This window comes from Monomorium pharaonis, chromosome 4 (assembly GCF_013373865.1).
Source record: "Monomorium pharaonis isolate MP-MQ-018 chromosome 4, ASM1337386v2, whole genome shotgun sequence".
NCBI lineage: Eukaryota > Metazoa > Arthropoda > Insecta > Hymenoptera > Formicidae > Monomorium > Monomorium pharaonis.
Window position 1 is genome coordinate 29,991,061 of NC_050470.1, and position 19,045 is coordinate 30,010,105.

Here is a 19,045-nt window from a genome sequence, read left to right on the forward strand (position 1 = left end):
ACAAGGGAATCTCGCAAACCTGAAAATTCTGATTTTAATGAAATTTGGCATAAATGTAGAGGGGGTAAATACATGAATTTAGAAAATTTTTGTTTGAGCTTATAAATGATTTAAAGGGATGAAACCACTCTTCAAAGATAAAGACATTTTTGCCTTTTCTCGATATATCTCATAAATTAAACAAAATATCGAAAAATGTTTTATAGAAAAGTTTTACAGCATAAATACCTCTATTTAACTAAGTTATTTATTTTTTGAAAAAAAAATTTTTTTTTTAAACATTTTTACCCATTTATGCCAAGTTTTATTAATATCAGAATTTTCGGGTTTGCGAGGTATTTTTGTAAGAAACGGCAAAAGTATCGTAAGTTATAAAATTTTTTTCCGTTTTTGGTATAAATTCTACAATTCAAATTCTACTGATAGAAATGCATATATATTTTCCTCCTTGGAAGAATTGGGAAAAGATTTTTAAACCTATAAAAGTAATAAGACGAATTTTTGTGACAAAAATTATTGCATTTAGTCGGTAAAACAGACCTGTCTTCAGCATTTCCTAAAGATTCATCTTTGATTTGATTTTATTCACATACGATTTAATAAAGTGTTCTCTAAAAGAAAAATACAAATATTTTTATTTGTTCCGCAGTTCCTTTGGAGTTACCAATACTAAAACGTGAGCTTTTCAATCATTGGTATAAACTACGATCGTATTATCTAGCGGGCAAATTGGTCGATTTTTCGGTTCAATTTATTTGCACGTTTATTTATACTGTAACAGTATATTTTATGAGCGATCAACCTCATGAAAGTAGAAGACTTATATTATACATGCTCACGTGCTTCGTCACCGGTCTAGTTGGTCAAACAGCTGGATTTATTATAGGGTGTTCGTTGAAGGTTCAGGTTTGTATTCATCTATTTTATTTATTATTTTTAATTATATGAAATTTACATACATTAACAATTATGTATTATTTTTTCTTTCTCTTCTTATTTTAAAAGCATCAGAGGAAGTATGGCTGAAAGTTGTAAGCCTAATGCAATTTATCTATTGTAAGTACAATTTATGAATTGTTAATTACTTTATTTCAGGATAGCGTAATTTTTGGTCCGTTTGCAATTATGCCGTTTGTTGTGCTCAGTGGGTTTTTCGTGCATACTAAAGATGTGCATCCCTATTTACATTGGTTGTTTGACATGTCATTTTGCAAATATGCTTTTGAAGGATTATTAATGACTATTTACGGGTAAGACTTTTATTTCTTACTTTTATGTATAATAGTAAGTCAGTAATTGTAATAAATTTACTCTAAATTTTTTGCAAATATAGATATTTGGAAACAACCATTATTAAAAAAATAATAGAGTTAAATTTTTTTTATTTCTTATTTTGATTTTTCTCTATCATAAAAGCTAAAGGTAATATTTATAATTTATAGTTACGATCGGGCCAAATTGAAGTGCTCAGAAGATTATTGCCATTTCGCTATTCCTAAAAAGTTCCTCATAGAATTAGGAATAGATCACATAAATTTTTGGTTTAATATAGCAATACTGATATTGACCTGTATCTTTTTGGATATTGTAGCATATACTATATTAAGTATAAGAATCAAGAAACGTTTATAATACATCTTGAAATAAAAATTCGTACAGTTCTTAGAATTACATGAGACAGGCAGATGAATAAGATCTCAACGAGTCCACTTGTTAAGATTAACTTTTTTGTAATCCATGTAACAATGTCATACTTACATACATAATTTGTAATGTATATAGAAAGCAATTATGTAATATTATTAGATATAGGTATATTACAATTGATGAACAAATATATTATATACACTTTTTTTGGTATATCTAATTGTAATATGTTTTAGCTATTTTTGTTATTTATTATTATTAATGTAAATTTATATAATTCCAAATTTACCATGACATATTTCCGTTATTAAAGCTATATGTATGAGTTTTTACTTTCAAACAAAAAATTGTTTTTGTTTATTATGTAACATATTATTTCTGTTATTATAAGTGTTATAAATGTCCATAGTTATAAATGAAACAACTGAATAAAACAATTATTGAATAAAAAGATGGATGTTTTATAGAATAAAGTTAAAAAGCTTTTTGTGTGTTATTTTACATATTATTTAACGAAAAATAAGAGGAGGAAAAACTACATTTGACCATAAAAGAAAAATGAAAACTATATAACTGCTCCAGATATTAATTAGATATCAATACAAGTCGATATATATTTATTTTTCCCAAAATTAGTTCAATGATCCCATAATTAAAAAAAACACACGTTTAAATTCAGAATTTCTTTAAATTTATGCTAATGCATTTCGTTATTAGCGCATAACATCAAGTTTTGATAATTGCATTTCTGATTTTTTTTGAAGTTCTGCTTCCTTCTCGGGACTGAAATTCATTGCTTTATTGAATATCTTTAGTACCACTTTGTTGATAATTACTCGGATGATTGAGAATTTAATAGCATAATGCAATATGAATCTGAAATAATAAAAACAATAATGTTATGTATTTTGTAATACATATTATTGTAATACATTATTTAACATTATTCATATTCAATTTTAGATCTAGAACTGTGTTGACAAATTAAATATTGAATATATAAAAACAAAAATGTATGAAATAATATAAAAGTTTAATAAATATATAAAATTGCATGATTACATTATTATCGATTAAATAAGTTGATCAAAAGTAACATTATTTGAATTTTTAAATTGTTTACTTGCACAAACAAGATAAAATTTATTAAAAATTTTTTTTGTATTACTTATTTTACATTTACTTCATATTTTTTGTCAATATTAGCCAGTTGTTTCATCTTTGAATAAACTGTGCTATCTAATAAACCTACACATTATAGACATGTAATGGATTTCTAGACATAGCAATTTAAGATTGCTCATATTAAAAATATATTCAATATTAATGAGGCATGATTTAAATAAATGATACATATTCAACAATTTTTTTCTTTTATATATTCACCTGTAACATTTATAAGCAATCCATTCTGCGTAACTCATTGACGCACATAAACTTGGCATGCGTATATTTAATACATCTGCAGCGTATAATGCTATCACTTTGTAAGGCATATAGATGAAAGGATAGTAATTCAAAGGTTCGACGAGACATCTTGTCATGTGCTCCCATTCGGGTGTAATATTTTTAAAATTAGATAATATCCAGTATTGATAACAGTCTCGAACTCGCTGTTTTATGTCCTCCAAATTGCCACGGCACATATTGTACCTGAAGAATGTACACGAATATAAAAGTTTTGTATATATATATGTATATAAGAGTTAAAATACAGAGTTAAAGAAATAGAAGAGAAAAAGCGGTTATGGTCTAGATGTGGAGTTAGAGTTTACAATATCTTGTATACTTTGGGGATAATTGTCTAAATTACTTCTTTACAAACTTTAGACGTTCTAACATAGCCATTGGTTATTAGTGTTTATTGTGTATCATAAAAGTTGCATTTTACTATTACAGATAGTAATATTTACTGAATTATTTAAATAAAATGAAATGGTGATTTATAACTTTCTTCACTCTTTTACACTCTTTAATTTTTATTAGAGCTAAATATGTACTCATTCTCTATCCCGAGATAATATCCATAACATCTCCACATATGGCAAAAGGCTTCGACATCTTCGTCAGTTGCGTGCACTCCAATTTTTTGCGGATAAAGCACAATTGAACTAATAAAACTGCATTGTGTTACTGCCATGTCCGCGTTATTCATACCTTTTGAGTTGTACGGCGACTTAGTAAACATAACATAAGGACGTTGTATATCAAATGGACATACTGTAGCGAAATCTTTTAAGAACAATTCATGATCTGGGCACCACAGTTTAACGATTTTACTTTCATTGTTAATTTTCTCGTTATCGAGTTTGCACAACTTTGCCCGTATCATTGAATGCATTTTACGTGCAAATTGCATGTCCTCATAGGCTAGCGTTCCTTTAATCCAAGGTTCTCCGTAATACCAGTTAAAGAATCGTTGTATGGTCGAAGCATACCTTGAAAGTTATTGTCATATAAACAATAAACTATTTATTATGTTATTTTATTGTTATATAATCAATACTTTTGTTATCAATATAATTAATTTAAAAAAATACACGTTAACTCTTTGTTCCACAAATTTTTCTGCTAAATTATTTTTTGCTGCATATTTTATTGAATTTTAGTATACAAGAAGGTTTTTAATAGATTAGTTTTTTAAGATTATTAATTGCATCTAAAGTAAAAACTAAAAAAAAAAATAGAAAAGCTGATTGTGGGCGCCAAATGGAAAAAATTAACTATGGCTTATTTTTTAAACTTCTGATTTTAAATCAAAAGTTAAAATATAAAAATACAAAATGCAGATTTATATATTTTAGAATTAAATGTAACTTTTGAATAGATTTCTGATGCAACGCCTACTGTCCTTCCACTTATTTCCCTTCAAAAAATTAGTTAACATTGTTTGATTTCGCAAATCTGTTTGATTTTAAAACAGTTTAAAGTGCTCAGAGATATCATTGTAATTAATTGCGAAGTGTTAAATAAAGAAAACCTTTTAAATCCTAAATACGGTGTGTGAGAGCGCTTTGATATTATTATAGGTTTCAGACTATCCTCGAAAGAATACACATGCATAAGGCCTAGTATTGTAGCAATGATGATTGAGGTATAATTATCACGCACAAATTGTTGTCCTCTGCGGTACTTATTTAAGTCCAACCATTTAGGTATTTCCATGGGTGACCGATCATAATCTCCTTCACGAGTGGCTGGAATAAGATTTATCAACGACTTTGGTACATTCGGAAAGAATGTGGCGATGTTCTCGTCTATCCACACGCATTGCTCTTCTATAGTGCAAAAATCAAAATTGTTTGGAAATAACTCTCGATCGAATGAACTCTTGAACATCATCACGTATCTATGTTTATTTGAACTTTTCGAAACCTCTTCGGAATCTTCCGCAGTATTCATGATTGTTTCGTTAGAAACCGTCATATTTTATAAAAAAATATGTTAGAGAAACAAATACGTTGTGAAACTTTGTACTAAGCATTTATTGTTTAATCATCTTACTATATACTGTCCGAGCGATCTCCCACTCTTTTGCCTTGTTTTCGTATTGTAATATAAAAGTGACAGATAAGTTTGTTCGAAAATTGATGATGATCGATGATTTCTGCCTTACACAAACAACTGCGCGCGCGACTGCGACCATCGGAGTATGACGTGCTCACTATCCAACGCCATCTAATGACGCTTGATCATTAGCATGTACGTATGTACAATAGGAGTGCCACTTTTCAAGGAGATTTCGGGCTTGTCAATCAGGCCTGGCGCTTTGAAATTACCTCGAGATAATTTAACTTATGTGATTTTACTTGGCGGTCGACTGAGAGACTGAGGTTTTGACTTGCAATAAAGATAGAAGAGCTCCTTCGGCACTTCCTTAGTCAATCGTTAGATAACGTTTTGTAAAAATCTTCGATTAACTTCGTTAATATTGTCGCCAAGATAGTAATCATTTAGAGACGCGACCTATCACGCGCACATTAAGAGCCACTTGCACCAAAATCTGGTTAACTTAATCGTTGATTAGTTCATTGAAATTGACCAATCGCATTTGTTAATTTTGTTTAATGACAAATACAATTGGTCAATTCCAATGGATTAATTAACGATTAAGTTAATCAGAGTTTGGTGCAAGTGGCCCTAAAGTCAGTCTGCACTAAAATAAAAATTTGTGAACTGTGACTTTTGTGATACTTAATTGATAATAAATTAAACAACAACTTCTGCAGTTAAGAAACTTGGCCGTATTTCCCCTACTTATCACTCTGTTCCACTTCTTCTACCGCTCGCATTTTCTACCACTCGTACAGCGCCTATTTAACTCATTTCTAACTTAATTTGCCTCAAATTAACTTAAGATTAAATGTGTTAAGATGATTTTTTGTTATATTACAATTAAACAAGCATTTATTTTTAGCATTAATTTTTTAAAGATTTGTTATATAAACAAATATTACATAATATTACATATTAAAGAATTTATTGTAATTTTTAAAATTAGATTTACTGTTATGAGTAATATATGTTATGCTTTAAAATAAAAATAATGCTAAAACTTTTCTGCATGTTTTCTTATCATTTATATTATAAGTAAATTTATTAATTCATTAATCAAATACTATGCGTAAATACAGCGTTTAAAAAACAAAGATGTGATTGATTAATTAATAAATTAAAAATGTGCCACATTTTAAAGTATTATTAACATTTAAGAAAATTTGCAAATTGTTTATTATTACATTTAAATATTGTTGTAAAATTTAAACATAATTTTGTTATAAGTTTAAAAATTATTTAACTTTTTGTTTACTCTTTATTTTTATGTAAAATAGCGTTTTGTAGCACTTATTTGCAAATTTGATGAAAAAGTAGTTTTACGAGTTAAATCAAATTCCGAATATTAATGAAACTATAATAAATATTTATGTAAAAATTTATTTTATGCCACTTACATTTAAAAGTTATTTATTTAAAATTGCAGCAAAAAGTCACTTTTATTGCATAAATTATTGTAAAACAAAGTTGTTTTTTCTATGCAGCTAATCTCAGAACCAAATTTGCAGATATTACATACGATAAAAATTTTTGGTTATTTCAAAAAAGAAGAAGCATAAAAAGCCTATGCTTAACTTTTAGCTGGTATTGCAGAAAAAAATGTCCTTCATTTATTAAAATTCATTTATAATTTGAATGATAAATATACTTCCTCTTTTATTCAATAACTGCGTCATATATCTCATGTAGGGGCTTGTTACTAAACGACGGTATCTGATGTTCTCGACAGTTGCAATTGAGATCTTGTGGGATACACTTCTCAAGCTCATTCACATGTCTGTAAAAGTGAAAGGCAACGAAGTCAGACAACACATAAAGTGCGGTACTAATACGCAATAAAGAAAGCGACGATTGTACGTATCACATACGTTCGTGATCTTATCCTAACTCAGTGTAAATGACAATCTTTCAATTAATCAATTGACAGTGAACTGATAATTTTATGTATTGCGGCAAAATGTTGGATACAAAAGATGAAAATGGTGTAACGAAAATGCTGGATAGTGATTGTAAAATTTGTGTTCAAGAATCACAAAAATTACTGGAACCCAAGAAATTACGGAATTCACAAATATTAATCGAATTCAGGAATCTCTGTTATTCAGTTCACGATCGAAAAGGTAAGACCATGTCCCACATATTTATGAAAGTCACAATTCGTTTGCGTTCTTGAGTCCTTAAAATTTGTATGTATTTTTTAATATATTTCCAAACGGACAGTCATGCAGAATGTAGAATATAGTGGCTAATCTAATCACTCAATTGAAATTGTGTACATACACTCGGATTCGTAATATACTTGTTGATTTGTAATACATTGCACAGATGGATTATTTTTAGAGATATATGATTTTGTAAATTATCATTAATGCCGTGATTTTTTTCTTGTCATTATAACACAATATGACAATTAAATTTTTATTTACAAAATTTAATTATTATTTTCAAATGTAGACAACTAGATGCTAATATTTTACTAACATTGGGACAATTAACCTTTTTACATATCATTTACACCCATTATCTTGTGTGAGATACAATGTACTTTTTAACTCTCTAAATTCATTTTAACAGATTGACGTCAAAATTTTAAATTTGATAATTTAACTCACTGTACTTCATTACTTATTTAGTACTTCATTACTTACTGTTACAAATACAATAAATAATTTATTTTATGTACCTATGCGTTTTTATTTTATACATCATACATACATGTACATACATATACAAAAAGGTTTTCACTTTACATGATGGTGCTTTCTTTGTTACATTAAAACGCTAGACTGGCGTGGCCATATACTGCTTTTCGCTGCGCTCGGTCGTTAACGCGTGCTTAGAGTGAAAAAAACGGCACCGCAATCCGGTACCTTAACCTCGAGTTTTGTTTTTCTTCATATTTTCCCGTGCGATTAGGTTTGTGGCTCTTAGTCTATCTTTTAATTCTAGGATGTAGTTTTTGTAATTATATGTGGATTTAAGCGATTTTATTAGAACCTTCAATAGTTCGGATTGATGACCATAAACCATTTCAAAAGTGATATTTCCGGTTGCTGTGTGCGGGGTGGTATATTATATGTATACGTTGCATAAGAGATCCATTTATTCTAGTCCAATTAGATCTTTATTTATATAATATCTGAGATATTCGGTTAAAGTTTGATGCGATTGTTCAAGAGTTCCGTTACTCTCTGGGTGATAGGCAGTTGTCTAAATTTTATTTCTTTTTAATATATTGCAAGTGTTTTTAAATATTTCGCTTATAAAGTTCGTACTTTGATCTGTCAGTATACACCCTGGAGTTTCATATTCTAGCTAGAACAATTTCAGTAACGAATTTTTTACTCATTGTGTTTTTTACTCATTTAGTACCTTGTTCGGGGTCGTTGAACTTGTAAGATGGTCTTGAAATGTCAGTAGGAGCCGGTTCTCAATTTTGTCAGTATTAGTGGTCCTACAATGTCCAGAATCGCTATTTCGTACACGGTCACCGATAGTTATCGGTTCGATAAGTGCATTCGATAAGTTATCGGTTCATTGCGCATGTTATTTTGATATTTGAAAATATATGCGCAACGACAGTTATCGAACCGACAACTATCGGTAACCGTGTACGGAATATTGGCCCAGTAGTGCGATTCTGTAACTTGTTAAGAAGTATCGGTATTATTATACTGTCGTTGTACAGCTTTTTTACCATATAAAATATATCTGCGTAAAAACTGTATAACGATACCGATACCTCTTAACGAGTTACAGAATTGTACTACAATTTTATACTCAATTTTATACCGCCTACCGATAACTATTGGTGTCGTTGCGCAGATATTTTATATGGCAAAAAGCCTGCGCAACGACACCGATAGTTGTCAGTAACTGGTACAGAATAAAGCACGGAAGGTCGGTTTAGGCGTATTTGTGACAATGAGTAATGCCTTATTACTTCTTCGAAAAAGCTTATTTTTCTGACAGAGTTCGTATGCGTAAACTGGAGGAAAACTTGTATTATGGGTGGCGTTTCTCGCTGAACCGAGTATAGAAATTGGTTATCTTCATACATGTGTTGGCCTTGAGTCACTCATCACGAGGTCTGTTCTTTGTCGCTACACTACTGAACTGTGCAACAAGTTAAGGCCTAAACACAATGCCAGGCAACAGGCAATAGGAACAGGAAATAAAGAAAGAGAAAAAGAGAGAAGAAGATCCTTTCTCTCTTTCTCTCTTTCATTATTTCTATTTCTATTGCCTGTTGCCTGGCATTGTTTAGGCCCTTAAAATAAGACAAATATATTTTTTCTCATTCTAACTTATTGCACCAATACAGCAGTGCAGCTACCAAGAACAAACCTACGAATAACATATACGCCATGTAACAGTATATTTCATGCGCAGTATGTAACCGCGGCAGTTTGCTAAGATTGATTAAAATTTAAAAATGGGATGACATATTTTCGACGCAAATTTTATCTTAGCTTGTTTCACTATATATGACTAAAAGGCGTTTTATATTCCGATTTTTGATTTTTTGTTGTCTTGGTAAACAAACGTTACAAACTATTCTACAATAAATACATAAAGAGTATAAATAATTTAAATTTAATCCATTAAAATATATATATGCGTAGTATACATATTAGGATGTACTTATTTGACAAAAATAAAATTTTTTAGGCAAGTGCCTTCATATTTTATTCATAATTATACGAACATAATAGAAAGAGAGAAGGCGATTATGGATTAGAGTTATAGAAATTATGTTACTTCGTATACTTTGTGTTGAATTTTAAAAATAATCATCTAAATTACTTTCTTACATACTGTTCAGATATGACCACTGGTTATTATAGTCAGGAATATTATTTTTATAATGATTTTTATAATAATATTAGTAACAAAAACCACATACTTATAGTGATGCCAACTATGAGAAAATTGTACTATAAATTATACAGTTTTAAAATATATTATATGTTTACTATTACTAATATTACAGTAATAATTACTGTAAAAATAATATTCTTGATTATAATTACATTATTATGCAATTATAGTTACAAATACAATTTTTCTATAAGTGTAATCGAAAATTTTGTAGATACATACATGCTCATATATCTAAACCATCAGAATTTGTCTCTTTTATTTTAATGAATTTTATAGATATCCCAGACATTTATTATATATTTTAATATAATTATACTTGTACAATTGTGCAAATAATTTTGTATGAAAAAAAATTTTAATTTCATTTATAAATTAACATTTTTGTTGTTTTTTGTATAAAATTTTTACGTATTATGTTACCGTCTGTACTTTAATTGTGGAAAAGGATTTTTAATTCTGTAAATACAATTAAAAGATTAACGAATTGGAAATAATTAAAATAAATCACCTGTCCTGTTTTAAGAACAAGTTCAGCATTCTCTTAAGACGTCTTAATGTTCTCTGGAATACTACACAGAGTAATATATGTATTCTACTTCTTAGAAAAATAAGCTGAGTAATTTTGCAACTAAGTAGCTTTGCATCACGCATACAGAATGAAATTAATTTTAAAGTCAATTAGTAGAAAATTTCCATCATTGACAAAAAAAGTATTTACGTTATTACAAATTAAAATTGCAGAATATATTTAACCTTGAAAAAATTCTTTAGAAGATATTTATCTATACTCATACATTAACTATAATCGCAAATGACGTCTCGCGTAAAAGAAGCAGCCTCGCGCTGCACGTATGTATGTACATTTGGCGCGAGGCACTACCGTGCCTTTTGATAATAAAAATTTTAAATAAATAAAAAACTTTATATACATATATATGTATATATTGTAATAGGTATATGTTACGTTGTGACAAGTTAAATTATAAGAATTATGTAATTTATAAATGCATGTTTTTTTGTCTAAGTTAAATAAGTTGAAATAATAAGTTGAATAGATTTTAAAATGTGATACATAATAAATATTGTGTTGCATAATAGACATGATTAAAAAAGAATGTTTACTGCAGGTAGTGAGGAAGTAATCTTAAATGATGTGACGGGACATTTCGAATCGGGAAAAGTCACGATGATAATTGGTCCTTCCGGTGCCGGAAAAACTACCTTGCTGAAAATTCTATCAGGCAAACGATCAGTCGATATTAAAGGTAACATTACTATGAATGGCATTAAATGGAATAGGAACATATTCCGTAAACAGATGTGCTATGTACCGCAACAATTCGATCTATTGCCATTTCTGACAACAAGAGAAACTCTTTATGTAGCAGCTCGATTGAAACTTGACATTGATCAGAAAAAAGACGCGATTTATTTAATTGTAAGTAAAATGTGCAAATGAAAAGGAAGCGTTTTCTTTTCAAGCCCATTTTTATATACATATATGTATGTGTATGTCATACATATTTATTATTATTTATATAATATAATATATTTTAATTTTATGTATATGTGTAAAATAAATTATTTTTTAAATATTTAGCTATATACACGATGAACAACGTTATATAAGTTGACTCATTGCTCACATTAAATATTACTTTTGTTAGGTAAACGAAATTGCAGACAAACTTAGCTTGTCAAAATGTCTGGACACATTAGCGTATAAATTAAGCGGTGGCGAACGGAAGAGACTTTCCATCGGTGTAGAATTAATCAATAATCCATTCGTTCTCTTATTAGATGAACCAACAAGTGGTCTTGATAGTGCAGCCTCTAAACAGGTATAATGTAAATTACTAATGTAACTATACATCAATAGCAATCGTTTTCTGAAGACGTAATTCTATATTAGCTTGATATATTTTGCTAGCAATACAAGCATAACACGTCAGCAATATCGCAACGTAGTTGGAATGTTATAATGCTTTGTTTTATAAGTGTTAAATTGTTCTTAATATGCTATATAGAATATATAATTTGAATAGGTTATTAACATACTACACAATATGGCGAGAGAAAATTGCACTGTGGTTTGCTCAATACATCAACCTAGTAGTCAGATGATTTCACTCGTCGATAACATTATGGTACTCAACCAAGGCAAATGTATGTATTGTGGTCCAAGAAACGAGATTTTAAACACGTACAGTATTGCAGGATTCACATGCCCGAACTTCTATAACATAGCCGAGTTTGGTAATGTTGACTAAAGATTTTTAATGTATTAAAATGCATAAAAATTTTCTGTAAAAGTTATTCAAAGTTTTCTATTTGCTTATATTTAAATTTATGATAAATATATACACACACACATATATATATATACATATATTTTTTAATGGTTAATCGTACTGGATTCGTACTGTGGATTTTTTATTTTATATTTCAGAAAATAAAAAAATTTAAATTATAATTTTAGAATTTGTATATTAAAATTTTGACATTTTATAAAACACTTAATTATAAAATTTTATACATATATATATATATATATGTGTGTGTGTGTGTGTGTGTGTGTGTGTGTGTCTTATTATGTGCAGCTATAAAAAAATACTTGCCCATATTTATTGTCCAATTTGATGCACGAGTATATAAATTATGATTTTACATTTGTAAAGTTAAACGTATGCAATGATTTTATTGTATAATGTTAATATTATTAATAAAAAATAAAAAAATGTTATTAGTTAAAATAAAATAAAAAATAAATATTATTTTTTTATTGCAGTGCTTGAGGTAATAACAGAGCAAAGAGATGGAGATTTAGAAAATTTATACAAAATTTGTCGTGAAAAATATGAACAATCTAGTTTAAGCAATAAACGTAATAAAAATGGTTAGTATGCTACACATTTTTATTATGTATAAACATCTTTATATAACGTTATTAATTATAATAAATAGAATTTTATATAACGTTATAAATTATATTAATTATATTTATTAATAATCTTTTTAGTAATTTATATATAATTTTTTTTAATTTTTGCTTTACAATGATTATAAAGTGTGAGTATTTTATGTAACATACATATATATATGTACATCTTCTACAAAAATTTAGAGATCTTAACAAAAATATAAATTTTTATAAATATTAGATTTTTTATTATCTTGCTTGATATTATTTTGTTTGTAGTGAAACTTGAGGCAATAGCGTACTTAAACTCCAAACAAGTTTTCAATATCTCAAAAATAATAAAATTCTTATTGCACTAAAATATTTTTTGGAATATTTACTATAAAAAAGCACAAGTTTTATTGTAAAATAAACGACAAATTTATTGATTTAATAAAATGCTAGGTGTAATTGATATGTTTTTTATGCGAGGCATAATGGCTTCTTTCATAAAACTTGTTTATATTATTGTAATATGACGTAATATTATAAACGTGTGTAAATTATTAAATAAAAATTTAGGCAAATTTAAGTAAAGATTGTTTAATTATGAATAACTTGAACAAATTTAATCGACAATTGTTTAATTACAGATTAATATAAATAAATATAATTTACTTGATTAATTAATGATTAATTTAAACAAATTTAATCAAAGATTGTTTAATTGATGAATGATTTCAGCCGCTACAAAATATATAGTAATATATAATAATAAGATTTTTTATTTATTATAATAAAAAACAGTTAATTTCCTTACTCAATTAATTTGGTTAATTTTTTATTTACAGTTTTTTCATTTAATTAGTCTTTTGCTTAAACTTTTATTAACCGTTAATTAAACAATTTTTTATTACATTTGTTAAAGTTAATTGTCAATTATACAATTTTTGACTAACTTTGCTTGAATCAATCGTCAATTAAATCATCTTTGATTAATTTTGCTGAATTTATTTGTTAATTAAAAATAATTAATTATTATACACCATTATACATAATATTATTTATCAAATATTATTAAACTTTATTAATTAAACTTTAATGAAAATTGTTCAAGTTAATCTTTAATTAAATCAAGTGAATTGTGAATAATCTTTAATTAAATTTGTCTAAATTATTATTTAATTAAACAACTTTTGATTGATTTTGCTAAATTTAATTATCAATTAAATTATAATTGATTAAATTCTCTTAAATCAATATTTAATTAAATATTAAATAAAAATTTGAAACTGTTGAAATTAATTAAATAATTAAAAATAATTTAATTAATATTTTTGCAACTTTGATTTGTAGTAATTTTTACTTAAAAATAATAAGTAACAGCACGCAAAAAGTGATATTTAATAATAATAATAATTGCAATACATTTTCTAATATGGCAACATGTAAATCGACTCTATTCCATTATACATCGTGAAACCGTTGTGCTTCGACTTTTTCTATATGATATAAAATTAATGCCATAAAAAAATACAAGAACAATATAATTCATATAAAACTTAGGCAAACACATTTTTTTAAACTACTGTAACTCTTATTAATTAATAAATTTTTTGCAGAATTGGATTTATCGACATATTCCAAACAGGAATTTCTCACAGATAATACGGATAAGTTCATAAATAATATAGTACAAGAAAAATCGACGTGGCAACAGCAAAAGATTTTATTTTTAAGATCTTTAATCTGTATCAAGCGAGATAACGTGAGTACAAACTTTCATATGTAATATTTGAAAGATTTGGTTATAAAATCAAAATGCTATTATTTTTATTTATCTTTTAGACTTTAACAAAACTAAGATTTGCGGCGCACGTTGTAGTCGCGCTGTTACTAGGAATAGTTTTCTATAATTTCGGCAATGATGCAGAAAAAGCTGACAGTAACATTGCTTGCTTATTTTTCTTTCTATTATTTTTATTCTTTGCAAATTCTCTCCCGGCAGTACAGATGTGTAAGTATCATAGATTCTTTTAATATTTCAAATATTTTATACTTTTATATATTTTAATACAAAAACGTAATGCACAATTTCGATGATTTTGTTGAGAAATAATTATTTAGTCGACATGGCAACTTGGCGTTGTAAATTCATATTACCATTTTTTTAATAACCTTAAAAATGTCAAGAATAATGTATAACAATTTTTTTAGAGTATGTAAGGATACATGTTAAATTTCAAAATATTATTAAAAGTTTAAAAATGTTACTGATTGTTCTATTATTACAATATGTTTGAATATTTTTATAAAATTTGATTATAATTTTTTTATTTAAAAATTACCTAATTTTTTACTTTTGTTTACTCTTGATTATTGTAAAATCAAGTTTTTGTAATCTTTATTTTTGAATTGATGAGGAAGTAGCGTTACAAATTAAATCAAATTTTGTATGTGCATTAATAAAACTCTAATAAACATTTAAGCAAGAGCAAAAGTTTATTTAAATCTATTTTATCTGTTTATAAATTATTTATCTAAAAATGCAGCAAATTACGGTTCATTTTTGCTGCATAAGTTATTATAAATCAAATTTTTTATTGTTTTTTTTTCATAACTGGTTTCAGAGGTAAAATAGATATTTATGATCAAAATTTTTTATTTTAATTTAAAAAAAAGAATAAACCTAAGAAATCTACTGTTTTTAAATTTCTGTAATTTTTAGTGGTATCGTACGTTTTTAATACCAGCCAAAACGTCTAAAATCAGAATAAATTTATAAATTTTATAAATTATTGTAATGTTTTGAACGTATCTGATTGTAGTTCCTACAGAAGCGACAGTATTCCTACAAGAACATTTAAATAATTGGTATTCCTTGAGATCTTATTATAGTGTAAAAATATTCACGGATCTACCGATGCAAGTATGTTTCAGTGCAGTATTGTATTACTAATTATTTTATTACAGACATAAAGTTCTGTCTAAATATTAAATTGTTAACTAAATATAATCAGTTTTAAAAATTTTTGAAAAATTAATTAAAAATTTATTTAACTTTTAGATACTTTGTGCTTCATCTTTCTTGTTTATATCATATTACATAACAGGACAGCCAATGGAATGTGATAGAATTCTACAGGCGTGGAGTGTTTGTCTGTTAATTACGATTCTTGGACAAACTGTTGGGATACTTACAGGCGCAGTTTTTAACACTGAGGTATTTTAACGTTATATTTTTTGGTTTTTATAGAACCTAGTGAAAAATGATGATCAACTCGACGTCGAATTAATATTATTTCAGTGAAAAGTATTGATTTGACGTCGTTTCGACGAATTATTTCTCACTGGAAAAGAGGTTCCAGATACATACTGCATCCTAGTATAGCGTTGCATCAATATTTCGCAAACGTTGCAGTTTGCATCAGAGCTAAGAACTTTGGTACTGAATTTTCTTGGATTATGATTCTTGAGTATCTCTTATCCTGGTGGTGGGAAAATGTGCTAAATCGAATTTATCTGAACTTTTACCACAATTAAGATTATTGGGATATTTTAAAATTTCCAGAATTTATACTCTTTATTATTTTTATTATTTAAATTAATATTTATGTTATATATATTGTAGAAATATATTATAATAAAAAAAGGTTTTAACAATTTAGTATTATATATATTACAGTATTATGTTGAAAAAGATGAATTAAAATTATTATTATTATAGTAATAAGTAAACAAGGTAATGTAGAATGACAATTTTTTAGTTTATTGATGACTGCTTGAATTATTTATATTTTTAATTAATTTGTATTTATTATTGACAAAAGAAGACGATGTAAGTAACCAAATTTAATTTTCTTTCAGATAGGTACGTTTTTAATACCGGCAATGAGTATACCATTGTTGCTGTTCGCTGGATTTTTTCTAAAATTAGGAGAAATATCAAAGTATTTACAACCTTTAGGCGTTGTGAGTTTTTTCAGGTACAGATTTGTACAACAAATAAAACATTTAAAAGTATTATTACTTAGGGTATCATTTTTCACAACAAAGATGTTTACAAAAAAACCTGCAAAAAACTTTCAAATTGGAAAAACCCACAAGATTCTAAACAATTACCTTACTTAGATATAATGTTTTTAATGTAAATTATTTTTTTAAATATCATTTTTATAATTATTACTCGTCAAGATTTGTTTTTGCTGTCGTATAGAGACATGCTCCTATTATGTATCATTAATACATCCTATTTTTTTAGTAAATTTGTATGAAACGTAAAATTTTATTGCAGATATGCATTTGAAGGAATGATGCAAGCAGTCTATCTTGATCGACCTAATCTGACGTGTTTGGAAATCTATTGTTATTTGAGTTCGCCAAACAAGATTCTTTCAAAAATGAGCATGCCAACTGTGATATTTCCTGTAATTTTGATAATACTTGGTTCTTGGATACTCTGTTTACACGTAATCACTTATGCAGTACTTAGTTGGAGAATTTATTATTCAAGAAAATGATACGTTACGTTAATGCTTGTTTGGAGAAAGGGTTCTTAAAGTATGTTTTAACCAAGAAATGATCTGTATAGTAAATTCTTTTGTATTACTACATTAAGGATATTGTAAAGGGTAAATTGTAGGATTATAAATGTAAGTTATATAAATATTTTTTTACTTTAGGATTATAAATGTAAGCTACATAAATATTTTTTGACTTAAATGCATAACACAGTAAATATTAATAACGTAAGGAAGGATTAATACTATATCATAAAATAAATTAAAGTAACAAAATATTATACATAGATATTTCTCTTGCCTCATTTCTCGTCGAACTTGCAATCTTATTCTACACTGCCGATAAAGCATGCCCCTGCCGATAAACAGATAGGCAACTCGACTTACTGATGTGTAGGTTGAGGAAGCACCTTTATATTACATGTACATACTACAGAATATCAACGACAAAATACATCTCTAATCTATTTCACAATAAAAATACAAATAACTATTATAAAATAAAAATATATAATAAAATTTACAATAATAACCTATAATACTAATCTTGTTGGAGAATTCGTCAGCGTACAACAGTTATCGTGACGCGTGCTCCGAATATCTCGTACGAAAGAATCACGTTAAAAGCGTGAGGCGGGACCGGGAGAAGTTCAGCCAACAATTAATACTTGCGTGAAGTCGTTTATTGTACAGATATCCATTTGTTTGTGAAATCCGTCTTGTAAATCTCCGGTCGACGGCACAACCACATTTTGAAATAAGCACTGATTTTTTCTTTTTGTTATTCCGAATGCCGGAGGAGTTAGTTCAATCTTACGATGGAAGGATTACTCCGCGTTCGTGTTACCCTGATAGGAAGATTTTGCAAACATTGCAAAATAATGGCATCAAAAATTATGCTATGATGATTCGCCATAACGCAACAGTTTTATCAGAATATAATTCGTAAATAATATTTGTTAATGATTAGACAAATATAATTTAAAACATAAATATTTTGCAATTATTTCAGCATTTAAAATTATCACATTATAATCTTAAATATTTTCACAATATAATGTAGCAATAAAACAGCAAAAATAATGTGCAATATTTACAGCATTTAATCTTCAGTATTTTATTCAAAATTAATATCAAAAGATATTATAACAAAGTTAACAAATATCGCTACTTTAACAGACATTTAATACACATTAAAAAAGAGGCACTTTATCTGACAGATTAGTTGCGTCCGTCGGAAAATTTATCTCATTGATAGTAATAGCGGGATCAGAAATACTTAAATTATTTCTACATTATAACGCATAAATATTGAAACACAAAATATTACACATTCCATGTTTTAATATTTGTGCATCATAATTTAGAAATAATTGTGGAATAATTTAAGTCTTTCGTACACAATTATATTTCTAAATGTTTTGAACATGTTACGACTCAAATAGTTTTCTTAATTATTTCACAATTTATTTCTGAATTTAATTTTGCAAATGTGCTGTTAAGATAATTTACCATATCGCTATTATTATGCCAACATACC

General features: G+C 27.2%; 3 protein-coding genes across 5 annotated transcripts in view; 2 read left to right on the plus strand and 1 right to left on the minus strand.

Annotated features, from left to right (window-relative positions):
- Positions 1-2,116, plus strand: part of LOC105837609 (ATP-binding cassette sub-family G member 1) — an 18,822-nt gene extending 16,706 nt beyond the window's left edge. The window contains exons 8-10 of one of the 3 annotated variants that reach the window (XM_036286172.1): positions 650-906; positions 1,006-1,016; positions 1,096-1,236. In XM_036286172.1, the coding sequence (XP_036142065.1) occupies positions 650-906; positions 1,006-1,016; positions 1,096-1,105 (278 nt within the window). In that variant the 3' untranslated portion in view covers positions 1,106-1,236. Of the gene's footprint in view, positions 1-649; positions 907-1,005; positions 1,017-1,095; positions 1,251-1,442 lie in introns of those variants that run through there. The other 2 variants (XM_012682525.3, XM_036286171.1) reach the window with 2 other exon arrangements.
- On the minus strand, positions 1,714-5,293 carry LOC105837610. The gene is made up of 4 exons (XM_012682527.3): positions 4,628-5,293; positions 3,648-4,085; positions 3,034-3,300; positions 1,714-2,523 (listed from the first exon to the last, which is right to left on the minus strand). Exons 1-4 carry the CDS (start codon positions 5,071-5,073, stop codon positions 2,361-2,363), a joined length of 1,314 nt encoding a protein of 437 aa, XP_012537981.2. The 5' UTR covers positions 5,074-5,293; the 3' UTR covers positions 1,714-2,360.
- A 1,611-nt stretch (positions 5,294-6,904) lies between these two features.
- On the plus strand, positions 6,905-17,666 carry LOC105837608 (ATP-binding cassette sub-family G member 4). The gene is made up of 11 exons (XM_012682523.3): positions 6,905-7,322; positions 11,214-11,524; positions 11,754-11,927; positions 12,132-12,342; positions 12,875-12,982; positions 14,608-14,753; positions 14,834-15,002; positions 15,814-15,914; positions 16,053-16,208; positions 16,853-16,971; positions 17,280-17,666. Exons 1-11 carry the CDS (start codon positions 7,145-7,147, stop codon positions 17,503-17,505), a joined length of 1,899 nt encoding a protein of 632 aa, XP_012537977.2. The 5' UTR covers positions 6,905-7,144; the 3' UTR covers positions 17,506-17,666.
- The last annotated feature ends 1,379 nt before the right edge of the window (positions 17,667-19,045 follow it).

Coding starts and splice junctions, on each gene's coding strand:
- LOC105837610 (XM_012682527.3), bottom strand. CDS start 5,073: ATGACGGTTTCTAACGAAACAATCATGAATACTGCGGAAGATTCCGAA. Junction 4,086..4,627: donor CCGTATTTAGGATTTAAAAG/GTTTTCTTTATT, acceptor ATAACTTTCAAG/GTATGCTTCGACCATACAAC. Junction 3,301..3,647: donor TATCTCGGGATAGAGAATGA/GTACATATTTAG, acceptor TACATTCTTCAG/GTACAATATGTGCCGTGGCA.
- LOC105837608 (XM_012682523.3), top strand. CDS start 7,145: ATGTATTGCGGCAAAATGTTGGATACAAAAGATGAAAATGGTGTAACG. Junction 11,525..11,753: donor AAGACGCGATTTATTTAATT/GTAAGTAAAATG, acceptor TACTTTTGTTAG/GTAAACGAAATTGCAGACAA. Junction 14,754..14,833: donor TCTGTATCAAGCGAGATAAC/GTGAGTACAAAC, acceptor TTTATCTTTTAG/ACTTTAACAAAACTAAGATT.